Here is a 22845-nt window from a genome sequence, read left to right as displayed (position 1 = left end):
TACCCACATCAGAAAACCATGGATTATGAAGAATTTCACCACTTAAAGGCAGATTATAATCTCTCACGTGGATCAGTGATAAAGAAGTAGATTGGGGAGCATGATTTAGACTTAATCTTTTTTAAGACTGGATTTTTAAACGAGCCAAACTAACCTGTAGTATCTAGGACATTAGAACAAAAAGAAGTTATAAAAATCAAGACAGGGGGATATATGGGAAGCTTGGAGAAACCATTGACCAGGACAGGGTTTAAGCGTGGCGTAAATGTTACCCTTTTTATTGGTAGGAATTGAATTTAGAGTCCCACGATTACTAAACAAGCACTCTCACTGAGCTACAGTGCTAGGTATGTAAATGCTCTGGCTTTGGGTGGTGTTACACAGGCATTCAGTTTACAATTCACTAAGCTGTTGTTTGACTTGATTTTCTTCATCTGAGCTTTATCACCTAGTGCTAAGGTTTAAGCATAGATCATGAAAAGCATTAACGTTCTATGCTGGTATAGCCACAGAGATTGATACCAGAAAAATAACATTCTCTCTTTTAACACAGCTACCCCAGTGTGTTCCTAAGGTAACTAAGCTTTAAATATTTCTTACTTATTGTAGGATTTTGACACCAAGCTATTTTCTAAGGTGATCTATTTACCAATTCTAACTTGAACAGTGCATGTGACAACCTGAGACAGAGTTAAATTCCAATCCCATCACTATTTCTATATCTTAAAAGTAGAAAACATATCTGTCTAATATTTCCTTTCCAACATGAAATATTTTATGTAAAGCATCTAGTTGTAGGTTAAGCATACAAGAACCATTCGCTGCTATTTTTGTTCATGAGAAATTTAAATTCTAAGACTTATTTCACCAAAACAAAATCCAAAATACTGATTATTGTCATATCTAACCAATCTATAGCAAGTGAAACAGATCAAGTCTCTTAACATTTCTACTTTCTTCTATGCTTTATGAGCACTAGAAACTAATATGAAATTATAATCATCTCCGCAATTCAGAATGCTTGGCCATTTTGACAAGCATATTGGCATGCACCAGACTCCCGGAGGCCACTAACAGCAAAGGCTGAAGGGAAATGAATGAACCAGTGGTGGCCAGAGAATCTGCTGAATGAAGTTAATATGGCACTATGGTAAGATGGGGTACTGCAACATAGGGAACCCTCAATTACCGCTGGTGTTTGTACTCAACAGGACCTCTTCCTCCACTGCGCTCAGGACAATGGACATTCTCTAGCCCCTGTTATGAATTCTGTAGGTCTGCTTCATAACACTTCATTCTGTACTTTGATGAGGTCTACAGCTACATGACACAGAAAGTCCTCCATCTACTGTCTATTTGCCAGGATAGAGTCATTATAAGTCACACAACAGAGGATAGAAGAATAATTTGGGAAAGGTTTGGTATATTAAGACATTTTCCTCTTTTTTAAAGAATATTTCCTAGAAGTCCTCTGCAGTTTAGAAAAGGAAAGTGGCTCTCCTATAAGAAGCTGGATGTGAAACATGTGAATTTCCAATACTATGCCAACAAATCAAAGACACCCACTGCAGCATGAAGGACATAAGGATCAAGAGAACAGTCACATGTCCTGAGTCCCATGCTGTGTGTCAAAAGAGTTAATGGTTTGCGGCAAGGAAGTTGTTGATACATAGCAAAGAGACAAAGGAAGTATAAGGCCACAGGGCAGGTAGAACCATGAACTATAGGGGTGAAGAACCTTTGGAGGGGACCTGTTTCCTTGGGGTATTGCTAGCTCAGAATAAATAGCACCCAAATTCTAGTTATATGGAAGCCCATATTGGCACTTCCAAGTCAAGCCCTCCTCAATTTATGAGTCAGAAAAAGCACTCAGTAGCGTGTCTATGACTGACGCAGGATGTAGCTAGCAGTTGCGAGAGCCAGATAAAATCCATGAGGAGCCACTACAACAGCAGCAAAGCCATCTGACACTTAGATCAGAAACTTTCCTTCTTATATGTTATTTTGACAGTTATATTTTAAAAGATATCCAGAGTACTATGAAGCATATGTAGTGAAAAGATTTTTTAAATGAAGACATTAGTAGGGAGATAGATGGATGGATGGATGGATAGATAGATAGATAGATAGATAGATAGATAGATAGATAGATAGATAGATAGATAGATAGATAGAGAGGCAGGCAGGCAGGCAGGCAGGAAGGTAAAGAAACTGACAGACAGACAGACAGACAATAGTTTTCCAGCTTTTGTTGCAACTACTAAACTCTTATTTTGCAACAAAGAGCCAGGAAAAACATGGAATTCATGAATTTTTCTCTCACATGAAGTAATTTTTCTTTTCCTTTTTCTTGTTTTACTTTGAAAGTAAAATCTAATAGGCAATAAAATGAAATAAGTTTGCCCCTATTATGTAAAGACCTGTTTTTTGGATCTCAATCCTAAATTCTCACATATTCTGAGTAGAGCAGCTTATCCATCAATCTTCGTTCTATCTCTACTGTTGGAGCGTCTACTCACAGCACAGGGGCCAATGGTATCCTTGAATGCATTTAATTACCACTCCTTTTCTCACTCAGAGTGGAGAGAAGTAGCCGAGCCCCAGAGATTTCTGGGAGAATGCACCCGGGTTGTGATTTCTAACTCCCCCACCCCCTTAGCTCCACCAGATTAAAATAGCACTGGCTTCATTTCATGGTCAAATTAGGAAAGCTGCACTGATTCAACTTCAGCCAAATCTGCTCTTTTGGGGGATATTTTCTAGGATAAGTAAAGTTGTGACAAATGCATAAGGAACAGTTAATGAGGAACTTTTACTTTCTGTTGAGAGAAAAATACAGGTTGCCAAGTGTCAAACCACTCAGAACTTAATCATATAAATGGTGCCTTTATGTGCTACAGACACTTTTTGTTCTTACATACTTTGCACACATTACTTGATAAGTCCTGAGCAAAGAACAGTAGGTATTCTTAGGTTTATTTCTAGAAAGAGCTCAAATGTCAAGAAATCAGGAGTCACCTGAACTCAGCTGCTTGGATGGGGTAAATTTCCTGAACTTTCCTGAGGCCACTAATAGGTGTTATATAAATGGCTCATTGGATCTGGATATTTCCAAAAGCAAAACCCAGAGGCTTGATCCCACTTGAACACCCTTCTCTTGAAGACCATCAAGAATAGCTAGGGAGACCCTTATCTGTTTGTTTTCCTCCTGTGGCACACACTGAGGGAAGATTCTGATGTTCTTAGCTACAGAACTATTCTGATGGTATGACTGAGGCAGCACTGACAACCACACGTCCTACAATTCTGGGCAAAAATAGGCTCTACCTGTGTGTCTACTTATCACACAAGCCTTGGCACTATTTTTGCCATCAGATCCCTTATTTTACAATGTACATATAGTACGGTATTATACTTGGCTCCTATGGACTGTTAATTAACCAGCAACTTTTAATGATGCAAATCTACCACTTCAACAAGGTTATGAAAATTCACAATTATTTTAAGGGACCTTCATAAAGAAAGTATCAGGGACTTTTTTATTTTTAACCAAATTAGATCTGTTGAACTTGAAATTTCTACAATGTACTTCCCGGTATTGACAATGAAATAGGACACTGAGCAAAGGTTCAGGTGGGTGAGGTAGAAGTGTCTGGAGCTGAGGGAATATGGGGTGCTGATGAAAGCTGGGTGCTCCTGAGGCATGCACTCGACATAAGTGGCAAAACTGATTTGTCATGGATTTAACATTTCTGTGGAAAGTGTTGATCCTCTAAGGAAAGATAAGAAGAAAACTGTTTTGAGCCAAGGTTTTATGTAGACCAGACTGTCTTTGGCCACGCAGCTAAGGGTGACCTTGAATTTCCTCTACCTGCAAAGTGCTGGCCAAGCATTCTGCCAACTGAACTATATCCCCACCTCTCTACAGAAGTATTTTTATCCAGTGACTTTCATTTATCTAACATACTAAACATATTCAACATTACTAAGCATTGCCTGTGTGTCTTATATGGCTATCACTTTCCTTCCCATCTGTATAGCCTACTCCATCTTTTCTCCAATATCCAAGCCATAGCTGTGTTCTCCTAGAGTACTTACTTACCCAATACAACTTACGACAAAATGGCTGACCTCTCTATGTACTTGAGAACTGTAATCATGCTTTCATGGAATGTTCATTAAGGTACATGGTCCCTTCCTGAACTGACTCCCCAGCTAAATTGCAGGATAAAGGGAATCAAAGCTATAATCTTATTACCCTTCAACTTGTGGCTTATGGTCTGACCCAGAAGATGCTAGAGTTTTGAAGAATCAATAATACTGCAATTTTTAATGTGTTTGAACTTAAAGAAATATTAGATTGTCTCTAACTCTGATTTTCAATAACAAATCAATAAAAGGCAGAATAATATGACCAAGGTCATATAGCTGCTAGGTAAGCCTTGATTGTGTTTTTCTCTATGACACAGCACGCCTTGAAAAATGGCTCTGTAAATATCACATTAAGCACAAAATATAGCCACCTGCTCATAGCCATACCAATTAACACAAACTAATAAAGACTGAGAAAAAGGAAGGTAATAAGACTCAAGGCTATAAGAAATTAAACTATAAATTCTCCTGGATTTGTTTTTTCAACTTAAAAAAACAAAACAAAACAAAACAAAAAAACAAAACGGTGTTTTAGATGAGATAAGTTTTTGCTGTGGACTTTTCCAGAATATTGCAAGATAGCCACACCTTAAGCCTCTGTTCACTAGGTGCTAATAGCAGACCTTCCATCACCAGTAATTACAATTAAAAATGTCTTAAAACATTGACCTGTGTTCCATGAGTGCAAAATTGTTTCTAAGAACTACAACCTCTGTTGAACCATCTCTGGTGAGAAAATCTTCTACATAACTTCAAACAACCCATCAGTCAATTAGCATGTATAGCACACTGGCTTGAAACCAATATTCTTTTTATTAAATATAGAAGCCAAAGCCTGAAAGGCTTAATCCTCTTATATTTTTATTAATCCTTTTAATTAAAAACAATGATGATGTCACTTGGCTTATGGCTACAAGTGCAATACCCAGAGAAGAAAAAAACAAAATCTAAATGTAAATCTTCCAGTTCTGAGGGAAATAAAACACACTTAATAGGTTTTAGATGTAATGTTAATATTTCTTACTTAACTTTACTTTGAAACTAATGAAAGCTCCTTTATGAATATGAACCATAGGAATCACAAATTCTGTGTTTGATTGAGTTGAGGAATTAAAAATAACAAAAGCATAAGCAAATATCTTTCCTAGACTTTGATATGAAAATTAGAAAGACTGTTTTATTCTATGGCATACAGATGTTTCTAAAGTAAATTTTTATACATTTTCTTGCTCTGGAATTTGGGATTATCCCACATTTTTCTCAATCCTGATTTGTATTTTAATTATTTTGTTGTTCTTTGCTTTCATTTTCCTTCTATATTTTTCTGTTCTTGTATTCATTTCCAGAGTGCCGTTCTTGTTTCTAGACATGAAACATGACGTCAATTCATTTCTCAATACTATCATCCCAGGGATGAATACTCAATGGCCAGAACTCCTACTTGTAATTTTTCCATAACAAAGTTAAAATTGATAAAAAAAAATACATTTTGGTTGTGAGTCTAGCCTTTAAAGACTGAACCATTTCTCCAGCCCAAAATTGATCAAATATAAAACAGCAAACCCTAGTCCACATCATTTGGTAAAATATAACTTTATTGTGATAGAGTAGGTGGAACCCAAATCTATATAAAACATTTCTTCATTGTCATGTTCATGAAAAGGCATGGCAGCACAGTAAATTTGGTGAGCTGAGGATTCTTAGAGTCTGCCTCCCAGTTCCTAACTCTGTTATAAAATCCCAGATTAACAGTTGTCTGTAGTCAGTTAAGAACTAATGGCAAAAATACATGATAATTGTGCTATCTATAAGGTCCAGCAAACAAAGGGACCTCTGAAACTTAGGCAACGCCATTGTCCTGGCAAGTTTTATGTCAACTTGACACAAGTTAGTGTTATCTGAAGGGAAGAAACTTCATTTAAGACAATGCTTCTCCTAATTAATTGGCATTTTCTTAATCATTGATTGATGGAGGAGGGACCAGCCCATCGTGGGTGGTGTCATCATTGGGCTGGTAGTCCTTGATTCGATCCTTGAAAGCAGGTTGAGCAAGCCATGTTTAGTAAGCCAGCAACAGCTCTCCCTGGTTCTCTGCAACAGCTCTGCCTCCAGGTTCCAGCCCTGCCTGAGTTCCTGTCCTGACTTCCTTTATTGGACTGTGATGTGGAAGTGTAAGCCAAATAAACCCTTTTCCTTCCCAACTTGCTTTTGATCATGGTGTTTCAACACAGCAATAGAAACCGTAAGACCACCATGACAAGGCGCAAAACGGTCAGATGTCAAAGTTGCAGCTTCTTGAAAGAGTAGCTTCCTGTTTACTACCCAATCACCTTTCAAGTAAGAAAAGAACATTTCATCACAAGATAGCTTTAGGAACCTAGGATAACATCAAACACGAATGTCCAAAAAAAAGTTAATAAAATGATTCCTAATGATATTCTGCGATACTCAGATTGGTGACTAGCCCAACTGTCATCAGAGAGTTGATAGGAATAGATGCAGATATGAAAAACCAAACATTAGGTGGGGCTTGGGGGATCCTGTAGAAGAGAGGGTAAAAGATTGAAGGAGCTAGATGGGTCAAGGACACCACAAGGAAACCTACAGCATCAGCTAACCTGGGTTCATAGGGGATCACAGTCACTGAACCACAACCCAGAGAGCATGCACAGTGCATATATGTAACTGTAGCTTAGCCTTCTTGTGGGACTCCTAACTGTGGTAGCAGAGGCTTTCTCTGTCTCCTTTGCCTGCCTTTAGGACCCCTTCGTCCTGTTGAGTTGTCTCATCTAGCCTTAAAACCTTCCTGAAACTTAATATGCCATAGCTAGTTGATATCCATGGGGGGGGGCTGCTCTTTTATGAAGAGAAAGGAGGAGGAGTTGGGGGAAGGGAGAAGAGGGAGAAGAACTGTGAAAAGAGAAGGGATGAAAACTGCAGTCAGAATGTAAAAATGAAAGAAGAAAGAAACAGAGAAAGAGAGAAGGAAAGAAGACAGAAGGAAGAGAACAAGTAGAAATAAGTACAAGTCATGTCATATGCACATACCAGAGTTTTTTTAATCATCTAAATAGTTATTCATGGATTTAAATTCATTTAAGAGAAGCAGTATATGTTCTAGCATGAAGATTCAACCAGACATCTTTCCCACTCTGAATGTTACAGCTTCAGTATGGTCTTAATCTTGAATTTACATGTTACAAATGAAAAGGGCAATGAGAAAGAATGAGGCAAGCACATGTGTTTGTTATCTTCCATTCCACAGCTTCCAAAGTTGTCTGGCTATCTGGGTCTCTGGGACACCAAGGCTAGCAACCTACACCTAAAGTCATCAACTCATTGGTCCATGGCAGGATCCATAATTTTAAATTTCCATTTAAGTTAGATTGTCTAGCGCTCCCACCAAACCACTTTAAATATTTGCATGAGTAAAGTTGTATCTTATTTGAAACTTCCCAGACAAAATACTGATAACCTAATTCCATATGTCAGAAAACTCTATTACCAAAGACTGTAAATATTGCTACTATACTTTGAGGTCTATGCTAACTTTATAAATAACAACCATTCAGGGTGATATCCATATTTTGCAGGAACTACCACATGTGACTGTACTAAATACTCATTTGCAGAGCTCTAGGTGTCAATGGGGTTATTGATTCCAAGCTTCACCGCCAAGACAAACCAGGAAGGGAATGTGCTTTGCTGTGATCCTTTAGCTCATAAGGTATACTTTGCTGGTCATTTATCCAAAGGCAAGTGCAAGCTTTTGGTGATAGGGAGTCTTGCCTGAAATCAGGGATGCACAGTGCCTCACAGTCGTCACCTGAAGGTGAAAGAAGCAGACAAAGTGAGCAAAGACTGGCACACTCAGATGTGGCAAAGGCCAGCACACTCAGACACTGTCCTGCACTTGGGTCTTTAACAAGATCTGGAACAGAAAGCAGGTGCTATTCAAATGCCATCTTTGTTCTTAAAGTTTCAGTGTTCACACATATACAAACCCTGCAATCCAGCTATGAATGCAGCAAGTGGTAGAGTGTGTGTCCAGTGAGTACAGCAGCTAGTTTTAATCCCCAGCATTTCTAAATAGAAAACAACCTCGAAAGTTCTAAGCTAATACCCACCAAATGTCTCTCAAATTAATGGGTCACTACCTTTCTGATTAGATATAAAAATGTATCAGTCATTTTGCATCAACAGAAACTTGACTGTGCCTCATGACCAAGAAAGAAAAGAAAGAAAAAAACAACATAGGAGAACAAAAAGGATCCTTAATATATTTTTTAAATGAGAAAATAAATCTCAGTTTTTAACAGCTTTGGGGGAATTAGAGAATACTGAGCCATGTTCACACAAACACCAAGCTTTCTACACCTCTCTTTCCACTGTAGGTTTCCAAAAGAAACAGTCAATTACAAAGAATGCCAGAGTATATTTGAGGCTAGCCAGTCAAAAATCCTTTTAAATTATATATTGCTCTTGAATTCACAATGTTTAAACTGCTAACGGCAAGATAAACATGTTCTTTGCCTCCTGTTACATGGTCACTTTTACCTTCTCCCTGGGCCTAGCGCTCTTGGCTTTGGTCTATTGGAGTGCACCCTTTCCTGGCACCCCAGAGTGGCTGTCAGTGTTTTTGAAATCAGTTCTGACCAGCCACAGCAGACAGAAAGTAGTTTCTTTGTCTTTTTCATGCAATGGCCTTTTGCATCTAAAATCACACCCCTCCTTCTTTTTAGATCGCTATGTTTCTTTTCTCGAACTGTCTGGTTTCCTTTCATACATTACTGTCTATGCTTCTGTTCTCCTCTGAGTCACTCCATGTAAAACAGGTGGTGGTGTGGCTTTAGAAAGTTAATTGAAAGTGTGGCCAACTCAGCTAGAGAGGTAAACCACAGAGCAGCCTCCTCAGCTGAATTGTGACCATACACACCTGTCAGCACCACATGGCTCACTGGGGAGCAATGTTGCTCTCCTTTGTTCTGGTCCAGCAGCTTAGAACTTCCCTTGTCTCACTATAAGCTATCAAGGGAAGGATGTCAAAAAATGTTTTTGGAGAACGCCTGCCAGGGCAAATCTAAGTAACATGATGACTGATAGAAAAGAATTCATGGGGTAAAAAAAACTTAAGACCCACAGACAAAGCAGAAAAGTCAACTAACGTTGGGAAAATGTAAAAAGTGGGAGGAATGGCGAGGTAAAGGAGGAGGAAGTGGAAATTAGTGGAAGTTACCTGGGAAAGCAGGGAGAGCTTGACCCTAAGCGCACCATGCTAACTAAAGTTGCTTTTCATACATATGGTAATGGCATCCTGTGCATTCTGTTTGTGCATTATATGATAGTTACTTATTTCCTTGGGGGGTTTTTAAACCAAACCATGTAAAAGCGAATAGTTCAATCTCTAAAATTATTGTATAAAACATGCAGATAATTTTAATTCTTTTCTAAGTGTCACCTCCAAATGATTAACAAAAAATTTATCAGAGTTTTAGAGTTAACAAAATTTCTTCCACAGATAGATATACTCTTATTTGCTCCTTACAATTGAGCACAGTTGGTGAGGAAGTGCCTCAAGCTAATGCCTCAGAGGTGTGGAAACATGAACCCGGAGTACATGTGGGAGTTCCGTATTCGTGTAAGCTGCCTACTATGCCCAGTGCTTTCTACTTCAATGGATTGCTTAATAGATTGGTTAAGGACAGTAGACAGGAGGGAAAAGATCACTCATCTCGCACTAATTCCTCAAATCTATTTAAACAAGAAACTAGAAGAGATGAAGCTAACACTCATCCTTCTTGCAGAATTTCATCTTCCCTTCATACTGACAAAACATTTGACATTGCACAGAAATTCTGGAATCCAAGTACATGAGGGCACATGTTACCAAATAGCTTACAAACAGTTATATAATCATTTGCAATGAGATTTAGAGTCCTAGGACCTGATGAAAATATAACTTGATGGTATTCTAATATTTCCTTTTCTACCTCTGTTTTTAATGAAAATGGTAATTAAATGTAAACATCACCGCTTCATTAGTTTTTTCAATGCAAACACCTTAATTCTGGTCCCATGCAATTTATCAAAAGCAAACATCCTTTCCACTCAACTACTCCTTATTCATTTCGACAGTACCAGGGATGGTATTCAGGGCTTTCACATCTGCTGCTCAGACGCTCTGTGACTGAGGTCCATTTCCAGCCCTGTATTCACTTGCAGCTGCAATTTCACTGAGTTTTCAGAGTGTCATGAACTTGCTCCATGGCCCAAGCAGAGCTTGAACTGTAATCTTCCTCATAATGCGTCCTCTGAGCAGCTTGGATCACCAGCCTCTACCATCAAGCCTAACTGCTTTAACTTTGAAAAGCCTTTCATGATTCAGACTCCATTAACTAACATTAGCAAACACACAGAGCTACATCTGAGCAGCAATGCTTAGCAACGCTGTTTAAGTTGCCATGAAATTTGAGAGTAGCCTAAAAGATAGAGTTTCCACTTACCACCTGTTCAGACTTCAGAAAAGTGAAAACTGTCCAAATTACACAACAGAAACCAAGACCAAGTTTGTCCACCCTTTAAACTGTATTTTCACTAGAGGGACAGCAGAGAAACTCTTGTAAATCTGAGGCCCATGGTGATCTATCAGGGTATGATGGTGTTAAACACATAGGGAGACCACTTCTATGGCTAACATTGTACAGACCTCAGACACTGAAGGGATTTAGCCCCCCCCAAATTAGGAAGTCACTTACATTGCCTCTGACCTCCCATCATGAGAAGTCCAGATGTTCCTTCTTGAACTTCAAGGGCTCAGGCTGCCCAGGCATTGCCCCAACACTGCATAGAGCAGTGGTCGGCCTGGAGGTAAAGAAGCACAGCAGTATCCCACAGTGAGTGTTTTAAACAAGGCCTACAGGAGAGGCACTAACTCTGCATCCCTGTTTTGCCACAAGCTGTTTGAGGCTACACCATCATCCCACCACAGACAGACCGGTTAAGGATGTTGAGAATAAACTGCACTCCTCCAAAGGATGAGTCACAAGTGGGTTATAAGCCCTTTCTTCATGCTGCCATCCAATTGAAAATTTAACCTTTATTACTATAATACATATCCCAATAGTAAACATGCTACTAGATTGTATAGAAAATCAGTTAGCTGTTTATGAAATATGAAATTTACAAACTGTAAATAACAGTAAGATTAAATAGTATCTAATTTGATATTTGGGAAAACTCCAATTAGAATACATTGCTTTTTGCTTATTCTATGATGCCTTTAAAAACATAATATATACTGATAGCTAAACTTGTTTAATGTACATTTACCCTTTTATTATGAGGTATAGAATGAAATTAATACATGCTTAAAACTTGGATAACTGACTAGATAGATGTACCAATGTGCTTCTCCTCACCTCTGATTAAGACTATCTGACCAGTCTAGTTTAAGGATGCTGGAGATGTACAAGTTTGACACTTCTCATTCTCAGGAAATGTGAATTCTTCATTTGTTTTAGGTGTGTGTGTGTGTGTGTGTGTGTGTGTGTGTGTGTGTGTGTGTGTGTGTTGCCTATGTGCCATGTATATAACAAGTACCCAAGGAGGCTAGTAGAAGGCATTGTATCCCCTGAAACTAGCCTTACAGTTGGTTAAGAGTTATGAGCCACCATACAGATACAAAGAACTGAACTGATATTCTCTGCAAGAACAGTAAGATCTTTTAACCTCTGAGGCAGTGGCTCCCAAGTGTCCTAATGCTGTGACTCTTTAATACAAACCTTCCTGGGTAGTGACTCCCAACCGCAAAACTATTTTTGTTGCTATTTCATAACTGTCATTTTGCTACTGTTATGAATAGTAATATGAATAACCTATATGTGGTATATTTGATTTATGATCCCTGTGATGGGCAAGGCTCAGTTGACCCCCAAATGGGTCTTGACTCACAAGTTGAGAACCATTGTGCAAAGCCATCTCTCAAGCTCCAGCAAATGCACAGCCTTGATAGCTCTGAGGTTTATCCACCAGAGAAAAGTTTCATTCCACATCATAAACTAATCCCATCAGTTTGGGGAAGCTGCCCAAACTCAAAATGCAAATTAGAGAAAGCAAACCAATAAGTTTAAGAGACCAAGACTGTTTACATTCATGGGTTTAATACTATGACTTCACAAAGGTCTGACAGGATGCTGTTTCCTCTACAAATCACTTCAGACACTGCAGATGGCTTTAATCTTACTCTGCAGAAACTCCCCTTTCTTCAGCTATCAACTACAACATTATGTTGTGATTTTCTCAACAATTTATTATGAAATGGAAATAATTGTAAAAAGTTGAAATGGTTATACAGTAAACCACATAGACCCTCTACATGCATTTTACCCTGTTTCTCCATTTGCTTCATCGTGTATCTCTCTTGCATGTGTCAATTCACCTTGGTCTGAGTCCTTTTCAAAGGAAATCAACTAGCATCAGTCTAAGACTTAAATATCCCAGCATGCTGCCTGCCATTCATTACAATCCTTTCTCCCATATCACATAAACTCCAAGTATTTAAAACATAGAGGTGTTCAATGTGCATTCTCTTGCCTTTAGCTGTCTTTCAAAGAGCAGAAGCCAATATGGGACACAAAATTAAAGGGAAATGGATGTAATACAAATAGGGAATGTAGCAAAGATCTTTTATTTCAGAGCATCCCCTTGACCTGTGAAGGTTTCTAGAGCTTGCAGCTCCTTAAGTAGAGGAGGGCACACCATCCCCACTGAGGCTGTCTGGGGTCCTGTAGAATCCTATAGCCCATGCATCTGACTGTGGAAGAAAGATTCTCACTGACACAGGAATCTAGGACCATTGCCACAACCTCTAGTCAATGGGAATTGGCTTGTCTGTTTATTGTCTTTAGGGCCACCCTGGACACTCATCTTTTTAAGTGATTTTGGAAGGCAATTCATATTTTCTGCATAGGGAAAAGCTCTAGTCACAAACTGGAGGAAGACTTCCTACATTTGGGTCAGTTCCTTCCCAAATAAGATGTCAACCCACAATAGATGTCTACTGTGACAGCGGAGTTGGCTATGTGTAGAAGAATGATCATTTCTGCGCTCTCTCTCTCTCTCTCTCTCTCTCTCTCTCTCTCTCTTTCTCTCTCTCTCTAGGTGTGTGTCTGTGTCTCTGTGTGTCTGACTATCTCTATCATCTATTTATCATTCATCTATCTATTTATCTTCATCATCATCTATCTATCATCTATCTCTCTGGGGCAAAGCTTGGTTGGGTTGACTTACAGCTTATTTTAACAAGTCCCCAAGCTCAGTGCTCTTTATGGTCTCAAAAAATCCTCCCCATTCTTAGTTTCTGCCTGGGCTACCTATCCTGTGTCAGCCCCAAAGGATTCAGAGCACAAGAACAGAACAGTTTCCACAGACACAAAGGTCACGCCCTTGGCAATGCCAGGCATAATGAAGGTTTTAGTGTCTAAAAAAAATATGCCGGAAGAATTTCTGCCAGAACCTGTTAAATGGTAGCAGCTTGCTAGCCTACAGGTAAAGTCTGTAATATCACAGCTCTACAGACACTGTCATTATCCACACTAGGTGTCTTGGTGTGAAGGCAGGATCATGAAGTTTCTCTCAGGTAATCCTGAGCTAGCTTGGTCCTCCTGGCCTCACATGACCTTCCCTGAAATCTTGAAAGTACTCTGTGCATCTGAATGACTGTACTGACAACATTTACAGATGCTCCTCAGTTCTTTCCATCCACACATGTACTATTTTATTAAGTAGTAGTCCTATTTTGCTGGTAGACATATACTCACAATTTGATAGTATATATTTAATGTAAAACTGTTTCAAAAAATACATTTTCCATATTATATATTACCTAAAACCTCAATGAAGCTACTATGAGATAGATGATAGATAGATAGATAGATAGATAGATAGATAGATAGATAGATAGGTAGATAGATGTAACTTATTCAGAAATACAATCTGAAAAAAAAGGGTAAGTATGCATAGGTAAATGTTGTGAGGAGAATCTTTGGTTCTCTGAAATACTGAGAAGAAAGCAACCCTATAAATATTGCACACATACCAACAGATTACAAATGCTGAGAGAAAACATCATCAAATGAACGTAGTGTGTGTAAAAGGTAATTAGGCATTTCCACATATAAACTCTTGATGCAGCGAGAAATGATTAAATATAAGGGAGAATTGTTCAGATTTAACTCATGGGCTTTCTTGTCATTCCTTAATTTACCCCTTGATGCTACAAACTGGAGATAAGATAACCTAATATATAAATCCTTTATATAATAACTCAGTTTAATTGGCTACCATGAGACAGCTGTCATTTTTCATGACTGCAAATTAAGGCTGAGACACAGGGCAGATGGGCTCAGTAAAACAGGGTTAGAGCCTGGGAACACAATATTAACACATTTTCAACTAGATTTTCATGCCTAAGCAAGATCTGCTTTGACCTATGTGTTGCTCGGGTGAGTAAATTATATATCATTTTATATGCTTTCAGGAGTTCACTATAATTAAGCCAACAGTTCAGAAGTAATCTATGTGGTCTTTCTCAGAAGAAAAAGTAGCATGGAGAGTCATACAAGTAAACTCAGCTTTAAAAGGGCTCTCTCCCACTACTAACACTTATAGGAACATGAAGACATGGTTTCTCTGGCATTCAAACAATGTTTAGCATACATAGATATTTATGAAATATGTATGAGATCAGTTAATGCAATTAGCTTTAGTTTCATGGAAGATTGTCATCTTGACAACATTGAACACTATTTTTTTCAAAATGAAATGGATTTGTTATTCAAGTAAGATAAGTATGTATTGGGAAACTTGGCCAAAATCTTTCAGTTCAGAAATGCTTTGGAATAAACATGTGCTTCTTTCGCACTGTGTGGGGCACAATCATTATTTGAATAAAAGTTTTGCTTGTGGACGCTAAAGCATAATTAAAGTAGTATTGTGATTAGAGACAGAAAACAAGCAGGAACTCAACCTAAAATGTTTCTATTTGTTATAAAGTAAGATGAAGAACCCTGTGGGATATGTAATTCTAAATCTAATTAGCTGTGATGTCCTCAAACAGTTGTAAGTATTAACAGATACACTCTCTGGCATTTACAATTTGCTCTCAATACTAAAGTTCCTTTGCAAGATTCTATAATGAAATAATACACAATAAATATAATGTACAATAATATTTTGGTTAGTCCTTCCTTCTCAACTTCTCAAATCACTGAACTCAGAGGATCTTACCTCAGGCAATACAAAGACTAAATAAACAAAAACTCATTCATTTCAACAGTGATCTTTATGTCCAATCCAGATAGGAAGCCTGCACTCTGATCTATACTTCAGAACCTATTGCTAAAGATGCTCCCTTGGGCAGACTTAACCAGGATGGACATGGGTTCCAGAGACTGGGTGGCTAAGGAGAAAAGGAAGAAAAGCTAATCAAGTTTTGGAATGAGAAGTATAAAGCAAGAAAGGATTGGGCTAGCACTAGCAGGCCTCCCAGAATGATAATTAAAGGAGAAACTGAAGTCAGAGTGTCAGGTCCAGCAATCTGAGTAAGATGATACATTGGAGCCAGGAAAACCCTCAGGAAATTTGTTAAACCAAGGAAAAGGTGCCTCTATCAGAAAAACCACTGTTTTGGTTTCCGTCTATGGAGAAAATGCCGTGTTTAAGGACTTCCCTGACTTAAATGTCTCTGTAGCAAAAAGAAATACTGTTAAACAGGTCCGTGTATTACATGTATTATGGTACATTTACCCCTCAGGGCATTAAAATTGAAGTTATGCATTTACACAGAATATGTGGGTAGATTATTTCATTTGAGGCATGGGTGGGACTTTAAGTTGAACCACTGCCTTGAAAAGAAAGATGAGACTTAAAATGGAGAAACTTGACCAAAGTCAAACTGACCTTGCTTTCTCTTTCTGAGCATGCTGAAGTGAGTCATCAGATGTGACATGTCACATGATCAAAAGACAAGGAAGAGATATTCATCAATTAGGATGGGACGGGATGGCTAGAGAGAAGGTTCAGTGGTTAAGAGTGCATGTAAATTGTGGTTGTGTATCTTGATGGATTTGTGGGACACAGAACAGTGGAAGTGGGGCTGTCTCTTACTCTTTTGCTTGCTTTTGGGGCCCCTTTCCTCCTACTGGGTTACCTAGTCCAGCCTTAATATAAGGAGATATGCCTAGTCTTATTACACTATGTTATGACATGTTTGGTTGACATCCTTGAGAGGCCTGTTCTTTTCTGAAGAGAAATGAAGAAGGGGTAGGCCTGGAAGAAAGAGGATGTCAGAAGGAGGGGCTGAGAGAAGAGGACGGAAAACAAACTTCAGCTGGGATGTTATATCTGAGAAAATAATAATTTTAAAAAGTGTGCATTCTGATTTTGCAGGTGATCCTTGCTTGAGTCTAAGGTCTTATGTTGTGCAACTCAAAATTGCCTGTAACTCCATCTCCATGGTGAATCTGACACCTCGAGCCAATGTGGGCTCTGAACTCATGTACACACACACACACACACACACACACACACACACACACACACACACACGTATGAAAAGAAAACAAATCTTTAAGTATTTTGTGTTTCATCAGATAGCAGCTGCATAGTCTAGAAATGTTAATAAACCTTAGTAAATCCCAAGTCTTTGCATAGGTAAAATTGGACAATGGATAATAACTAGAACTATTTCAAGTGATCAGTGTGATTATTTGAATAGTACATTATTTTAAAAATCCTTAATTCTGACCTGCATTATAATAAACATTATTTTATATAAAAAAAATCCCTGAATTTGAGCCACCTGATCTTCTTGAATATATTACTACAATCATTTGATTTTACATTTTAGGTATAAAAAAGTCCTACATCCTGGAACATGTGGCCCCATTTAGCATCACAGGATGTAGACATTATTTTGTTTTAGGGACTTGGAGGTCAATCTGTCAAACTTTATAAAAGGAGAAACTAAGATTTAGAGGCCATATAGATATGTGCTGTATCTTTCTACTAGAGAGTTCTTGAGTGAATTTTTACCTTGATTATTTCCCATTTTCACTTCTGCTATTAAGTTAAAGGAAGCAACATATCCTAGCTATAAACACAGTTGCGCTAAAAGGAAGTCTATTCTTCCTCCCACTCTCAGTCTAACCTGAACCTGAAGTCAGTCTGGAGTCTGTGACCTCTCAGACGTTTTAATGAGTGTGCAAACCCTTGTGAAAGACATGTGCTCTGCAAGGCTAGCCTTGGGAAACCGGGTTCAAGCTTTCAGAGACCTAAGCAGATGGGTCTGGCACCCATGCTTCCTCTCAGCTAATGCTGAAGCCTAACTGGGTCTCTCTTACAGAGCACACCAGCATGTGTCCTTTAAATCTTTTGTGCCTCCCAGTGTCTGTTACTTGGCTACTTGACCACTGATCGTCTCCACTTATAAAGCACATCACTCTAGAAATGTATTGATACCTCTGTCTTCATGGACCAGAGCATGTCTTATTGGGATAAAAAATAGGCTGTTATTATAAAATCACAAGCAAACTTTCCACTTTCTTTTGAATCAGTTTCTTCATAAGGAAGAGGAGGAGGAGATACAACAAAAACTAAAATAAATAAAATAAATAAACATTCTTTGACACAACACCCAAAAGTTTATCAGTAAGAAAAAAGTGGACTTCACTTACGTGTATCAATGTTTATTATAGTAAGAGGCTTGGGGCATGGTCAGGAAAATGGCTGTCTATATTTTATCATAACTACAGCTTTTTCCATTCTAACTAGCTTCATTCCAGCTTATCTTAAAACAATTTTTAAAATATCAGGCTGCATATTGGTTCCTCCTCATCTTCAATAAAAGCATTGCTACATCCCAGAACCAAGATGCTGGATCACTTGTCTTCCTTACAAACAGCCTTCTCCCCACTAAAGAAGCATTACTACTGTGAGTGACATTCTAAGTTCAGACCTCAAACCCAGACTCTCCTATCAACTTTAAATTCAAATGTCCAATTGTCTACTTATTCAACGTTAATGTTTACGTCTCTCCCTTTCAAAACCCTACTTTGGGCTCATGAACATGTTCAAGTGTTTCTGCCTGCAAACCATTTGCAGGATCTGAGTGCTCTCTTACTGTTGCCCTAATCTGACCATGCTCATGTGCAGTCTACTTACACACACACACACACACACACACACACACACACACGTATGCACACATGCGCATACACACAGCCTTTCTTATCTCTGCCTCTGCCCTTGCCCCTACCCTACCTCACATATATTCCTTGACACATATGGAGCTTTTGAATCTAGCCTCTTCTCACTGAAGTTTAATTTTTAGCCTTCTTAACCTGATTTCACTACAATTGACATGTGATGGTGTTTTCTTCTTTTTTCTTTAGAGTATGAAACATTATGAGAAATAGATTTGAAATTAGAAGTCTTAGGTACTGAATATGTATCAAAATCATTTTATCTCTCTAGAACTAAATTTATCTTTTAAAGGAATAATTAATAATAATAATTGTTATACAAGGTTGAAAAATCATACTTGATAAATGAAAGATCATTGGTAAATATAAATTACTAGAGAAATACTTAGTGTTGACTGTGGTCCAGTCATTTCTATCTACTCAAAAGCAACTCAGACCTACTTATGAGGTGTGTGTGTGTGTGTGTGTGTGTGTGTGTGTGTGTGTGTGTGTGTGCGTGCACGCATGTATTCAATTGAGCATTCAAAACTGAATATTTTCATATATATTCATGCCATCAGAATTTTTGAGCCTGTTTTATTTCATATTCTTTAGCTTCAACCAATTATTGAAATGGATGTTTACTGATTTCAAGATAACACGAAACAGCTTTAAGGCAAACTCATATCAATGAAACTGAAATTTTAGAAGTGATTCTGAATCCTTGATAGAACCATTCCACAGGCAATATGACAATGAGGAAAAAGAGAGTTAAAGAAGCTGACAAAAACGACTCTTAGTCGCCTCCTGTAACTTTGCCGAAAATGTGAACCTAATTCAAAGTGGGAACATACTAAGTACAAAAGCTTGCTAATTAGCTAATTGTAGTCCTGTTATTGAGAAGTTACAATAATTAAATTCAAAGTAATTTCAATACCTCAGCTTCTTCCTTGTAATTTAAACACTTCATTTCTCTGCCCACCAAAAAATTATCTGGTAAGTTCTATTTTAAATTATCTGAGATCAAAATATAATCACACCCCCTCCTCAGTGTCCTGTTCCTTTCTCAAATATAAAACAAGTTAAAACCAAAGCACTATACTTTTCTTTCTGCTACTGGCCTTTAAAACATCATTACCATCTTTTAAAATTTTACAATGGATCAGGTTTTCATTACCTTACACACTCAAATATTCTTTAAAATAGATCTATTGATTTTACTCAATTTAAAATCTTTTTTGCTAGTCTATATCTCTGAAAATTTGTGTATGTAATAATTTGTATACCTACATAAAAATGAACACATATATACATATACAGCACATGCAAATATTTAGACCTATAAAAAACTGCAGTTTGTACCAGGTCCTGTGCATGTGTCACTTCTATAATCATAAGCATTCATTCAAATGAATAACCCCACCCCACAATATGCATTATAAAATACTGAGTGCTTCCACAATCTCTTTACTATTATGCTCTAAAGAATTTTGTTGTTTAAAATTGAAGTAATTTATATGTGCTTCTACAAGTCAACCATTATACTTGCATGATTTCTTTTTAAGTCATAACACTTCAAGGCCACTCCAATTTCATCATCAGGTAACAAACATTAATACTTGGGCAGATCTCTTTTCAAGTATTTTTTTCCTATTTTTTCTCTATCAGTCATAAGTAAACAACATAAAATAAACACTTTTACTATAAAATGCATATTTTAGAAAACTTTTTCTTTTTTGTAATGTATTGTCAATATTCCTGCAGATGGAAAGAAATATACTTAAGCTGATTCTTTCCATTTTTCTTTCATTGTTTTTGAGATTATAATATAATTACATCATTTCTCCAAACCCTGTTATATACCCTTCTTTGCTTTCATTCAAATTCATGGCCTTTCTTTACATTAATTGTTATTACATGACTATATGTACATACATATTTATTTTACATACACACACACACATATATATACACACATATATATATATATATATATATCCCTATAACCTTCTCATTCTGTATAATGCTACTTGTATATATGTTTTCATGTCCAAACGGATAAGGGAAAGGCCTTATGACCTCAAACATACACCAAGAACTACAGATGTCAAGGAGTGCTGAGAGTGGAAGAAATGGTCTTCCCTAGGGAAGAGCACAGCAATTGGTTATCCAGTATAAAATAACTAATTTTTACAGTACCTTCCTTCTAGATTCTCCTAAAAATGTACCATAATTCAGTCAGCCATTTACCTCATGATGAACACTGTGAGGTTTTATGGGGTTTTGCCTTTTAAAACAGTGTTTCAGTACTGACTGAACAATCCATGAACACATACACATTCCAATAAACACTCACAAGCTTTGTTCTGGAAAGCCACTGGGTCGCTTGGATACTTTCGGGAGGGTTTTTCTTTCTAATTTCTTTAAGTTAGCTTATAAAATCATGTGTTTCCATATGGCTTCTTCCTCTCAGTTGCGGTTAACTCCCTCCTGCCTCCCTCATTGAAACCTCACCATCTAGCCCCTCACTCCAGACATTTCACTCAAGTTCTACTGTCGGTATTGGCTGTTAGTGTTTCCTTCAGACTTCCTAGGTAAGAAAATTTCCTGGTCTATAACCAACTCCAGACCAATGGCAGCAATGACTGACCCTGTGAAACACACAGGCACCAATGGAGATGATGCAAGAATTTAAGAATAAGAGCATTATTGGAGCACACTGAGCAAAGCAGGCTAGTTTCCTTCAGGGCCTTTGCCAACATCCGGATTTGTATGGATATTGATGAACAGATCCGATCTTTCATGTTCAGGACTCGTGTTCACCCAGAAAAAAACACTTGTGTTTCAAAAGAAAAGAGAGAGAGAAATCTTAACTGAAAGAATGGTGTAATTCAATGGCATATCTCACAGGGAACTATAATTAATGTGTGAACAGCACAGTGTGGGTCAGTGAGTGACCTTTCTAATTGACCCCTATTCACGTACACAAGTCACTACTGCTAACTTCACTCATTTGCATAATCTGCTTCAAATAGGCTGAATATGATAATTGCAATTATTTTAACACTTTAGAATAGCATTATTCTATGAGGAGTTGAGGGTTATAATACCTTAACATAACATGAACAGCTACATTTCCACAAATTAAAAGAATGAAATTCTCTTTGAGGCCATGTTAGTGGAAGACAATGATGAAAGAAATGTGACTAAATATACAATTTAGTTGAGGTTGAAATAATGTTATCAGCAGGCATGAAGGCACACATAATCCCCAAACTTTAGAGGCTAAGACAAAGTATCGCAAGTTCCAAAAGTGAGCCTGCATCACCAAATGAGATTCTGTGAAAAAATGAAGATAAAGTTAAAATAGTAGTATAAAGGGCTCCAACTGGTAGCGAATGAGATGTCTCAGCAGTTAAACACTTTATTCTCAAGACAGAGCACAAGAGATGAGACCTCTAGAACCCATGTAAGTGTCCACAAGGCATAGCAGCCCTTATGGAATTGCAGCCTTAGAAGGCAAAGACAGGGGACCTGGGGAACGAGCTGGCTGTCTAGAATATGTACATTGACATGCTCTGAGTTACACTGAGGGCTCTTGCCTCAAAGAATAACTTAAAAGAGCAATAAAATACAACCCCAGCCATCAACCTCCAGGCTTTACATGTTTATGCTCACACATGGGCCCACACACGTTGACTGTCGTAAAAAAATAGCAATGTGAGATATACTAGTTCATAGACTCTCAAAATGATCACTCTATGAGTTTTATAGACACACGGATGAGATATTGTACACATCCAATATATCCATGTGTAATGTAACCACATGTTATAACATATGGCTGATAGGAGAATCAGGAACAAAAAATATTGCCAGTTTTAAAGACATTAGCACAATTTGATTAACATGATTATTGAGTTCCTTGGTGCTCTGGGACTCAAAACCCAAAAAGCAGAGGACAAGCCACACTAAAGCTGGAATGTCTGAGCAAGCACACACTCAAAAATTAGGAAGTAAAATGTATAATGTATAATAAAGAAGGAAAATTAAATTTATTCCATCCCTTTTACACAGTATGGATTTTTCTGAAAGGCTTGAAACTAAGCAGAAAAAGAAGCAAAGGTACCTTGAGATCATAAGCAAAATCTGCTCCAAAACTAAGTGTCTATGCTGGAATGGTGGTGCTTGAGAAGCTTGGAAAGTGGATTTATTTTAAAGTGCTTCTCGCTCTTAGTGTACTCAGACCCAACAGAAGCAACAAAAAGCTTCCAAATTTAGTAGAAATGGGAAATATGAAAATAAAATCCCCCAAGTATCAGTAAACTGAACGTGGCAAAATTAAAGAGAGATGAGAGAGGGGAGGGGAGGGGAGGGGAGGGGAGGGGAGGGGAGGAGAGGAGAGGAGAGGAGAGGAGAGGAGAGGAGAGGAGAGGAGAGGAGAGGAGAGGAG

The 22845-nt window shown here is 37.9% G+C and overlaps 2 protein-coding genes across 3 annotated transcripts in view; both read right to left on the bottom strand.

The window, feature by feature from the left end:
* Erich1 (glutamate-rich 1) overlaps window positions 1-22845 on the bottom strand; it is a gene marked incomplete at its 5' end in the record, with an annotated part of 52793804 nt that overhangs the window by 52031950 nt on the left and 739009 nt on the right.
* The window catches only part of Tll1 (tolloid-like 1), a 198537-nt gene that overhangs the window by 157573 nt on the left and 18119 nt on the right, over window positions 1-22845 (bottom strand). For 2 of the 3 annotated variants that reach the window (XM_087589083.1, XM_087589084.1), the window contains exon 2: window positions 10908-11013. In XM_087589083.1, coding sequence (XP_087445209.1) covers window positions 10908-10929 — 22 coding nt within the window. In that variant the 5' untranslated portion in view covers window positions 10930-11013. 3 annotated transcript variants of the gene reach the window in all.

This window comes from Rattus norvegicus, chromosome 16, assembly GCF_021556685.1.
Source record: "Rattus norvegicus strain SHRSP/BbbUtx chromosome 16, alternate assembly SHRSP_T2T, whole genome shotgun sequence".
Taxonomy (NCBI): Eukaryota; Metazoa; Chordata; class Mammalia; order Rodentia; family Muridae; genus Rattus; species Rattus norvegicus.
The sequence above is the reverse complement of the archived record's forward strand: the minus strand, read 5'-3'. Positions and strand labels throughout refer to the sequence as shown.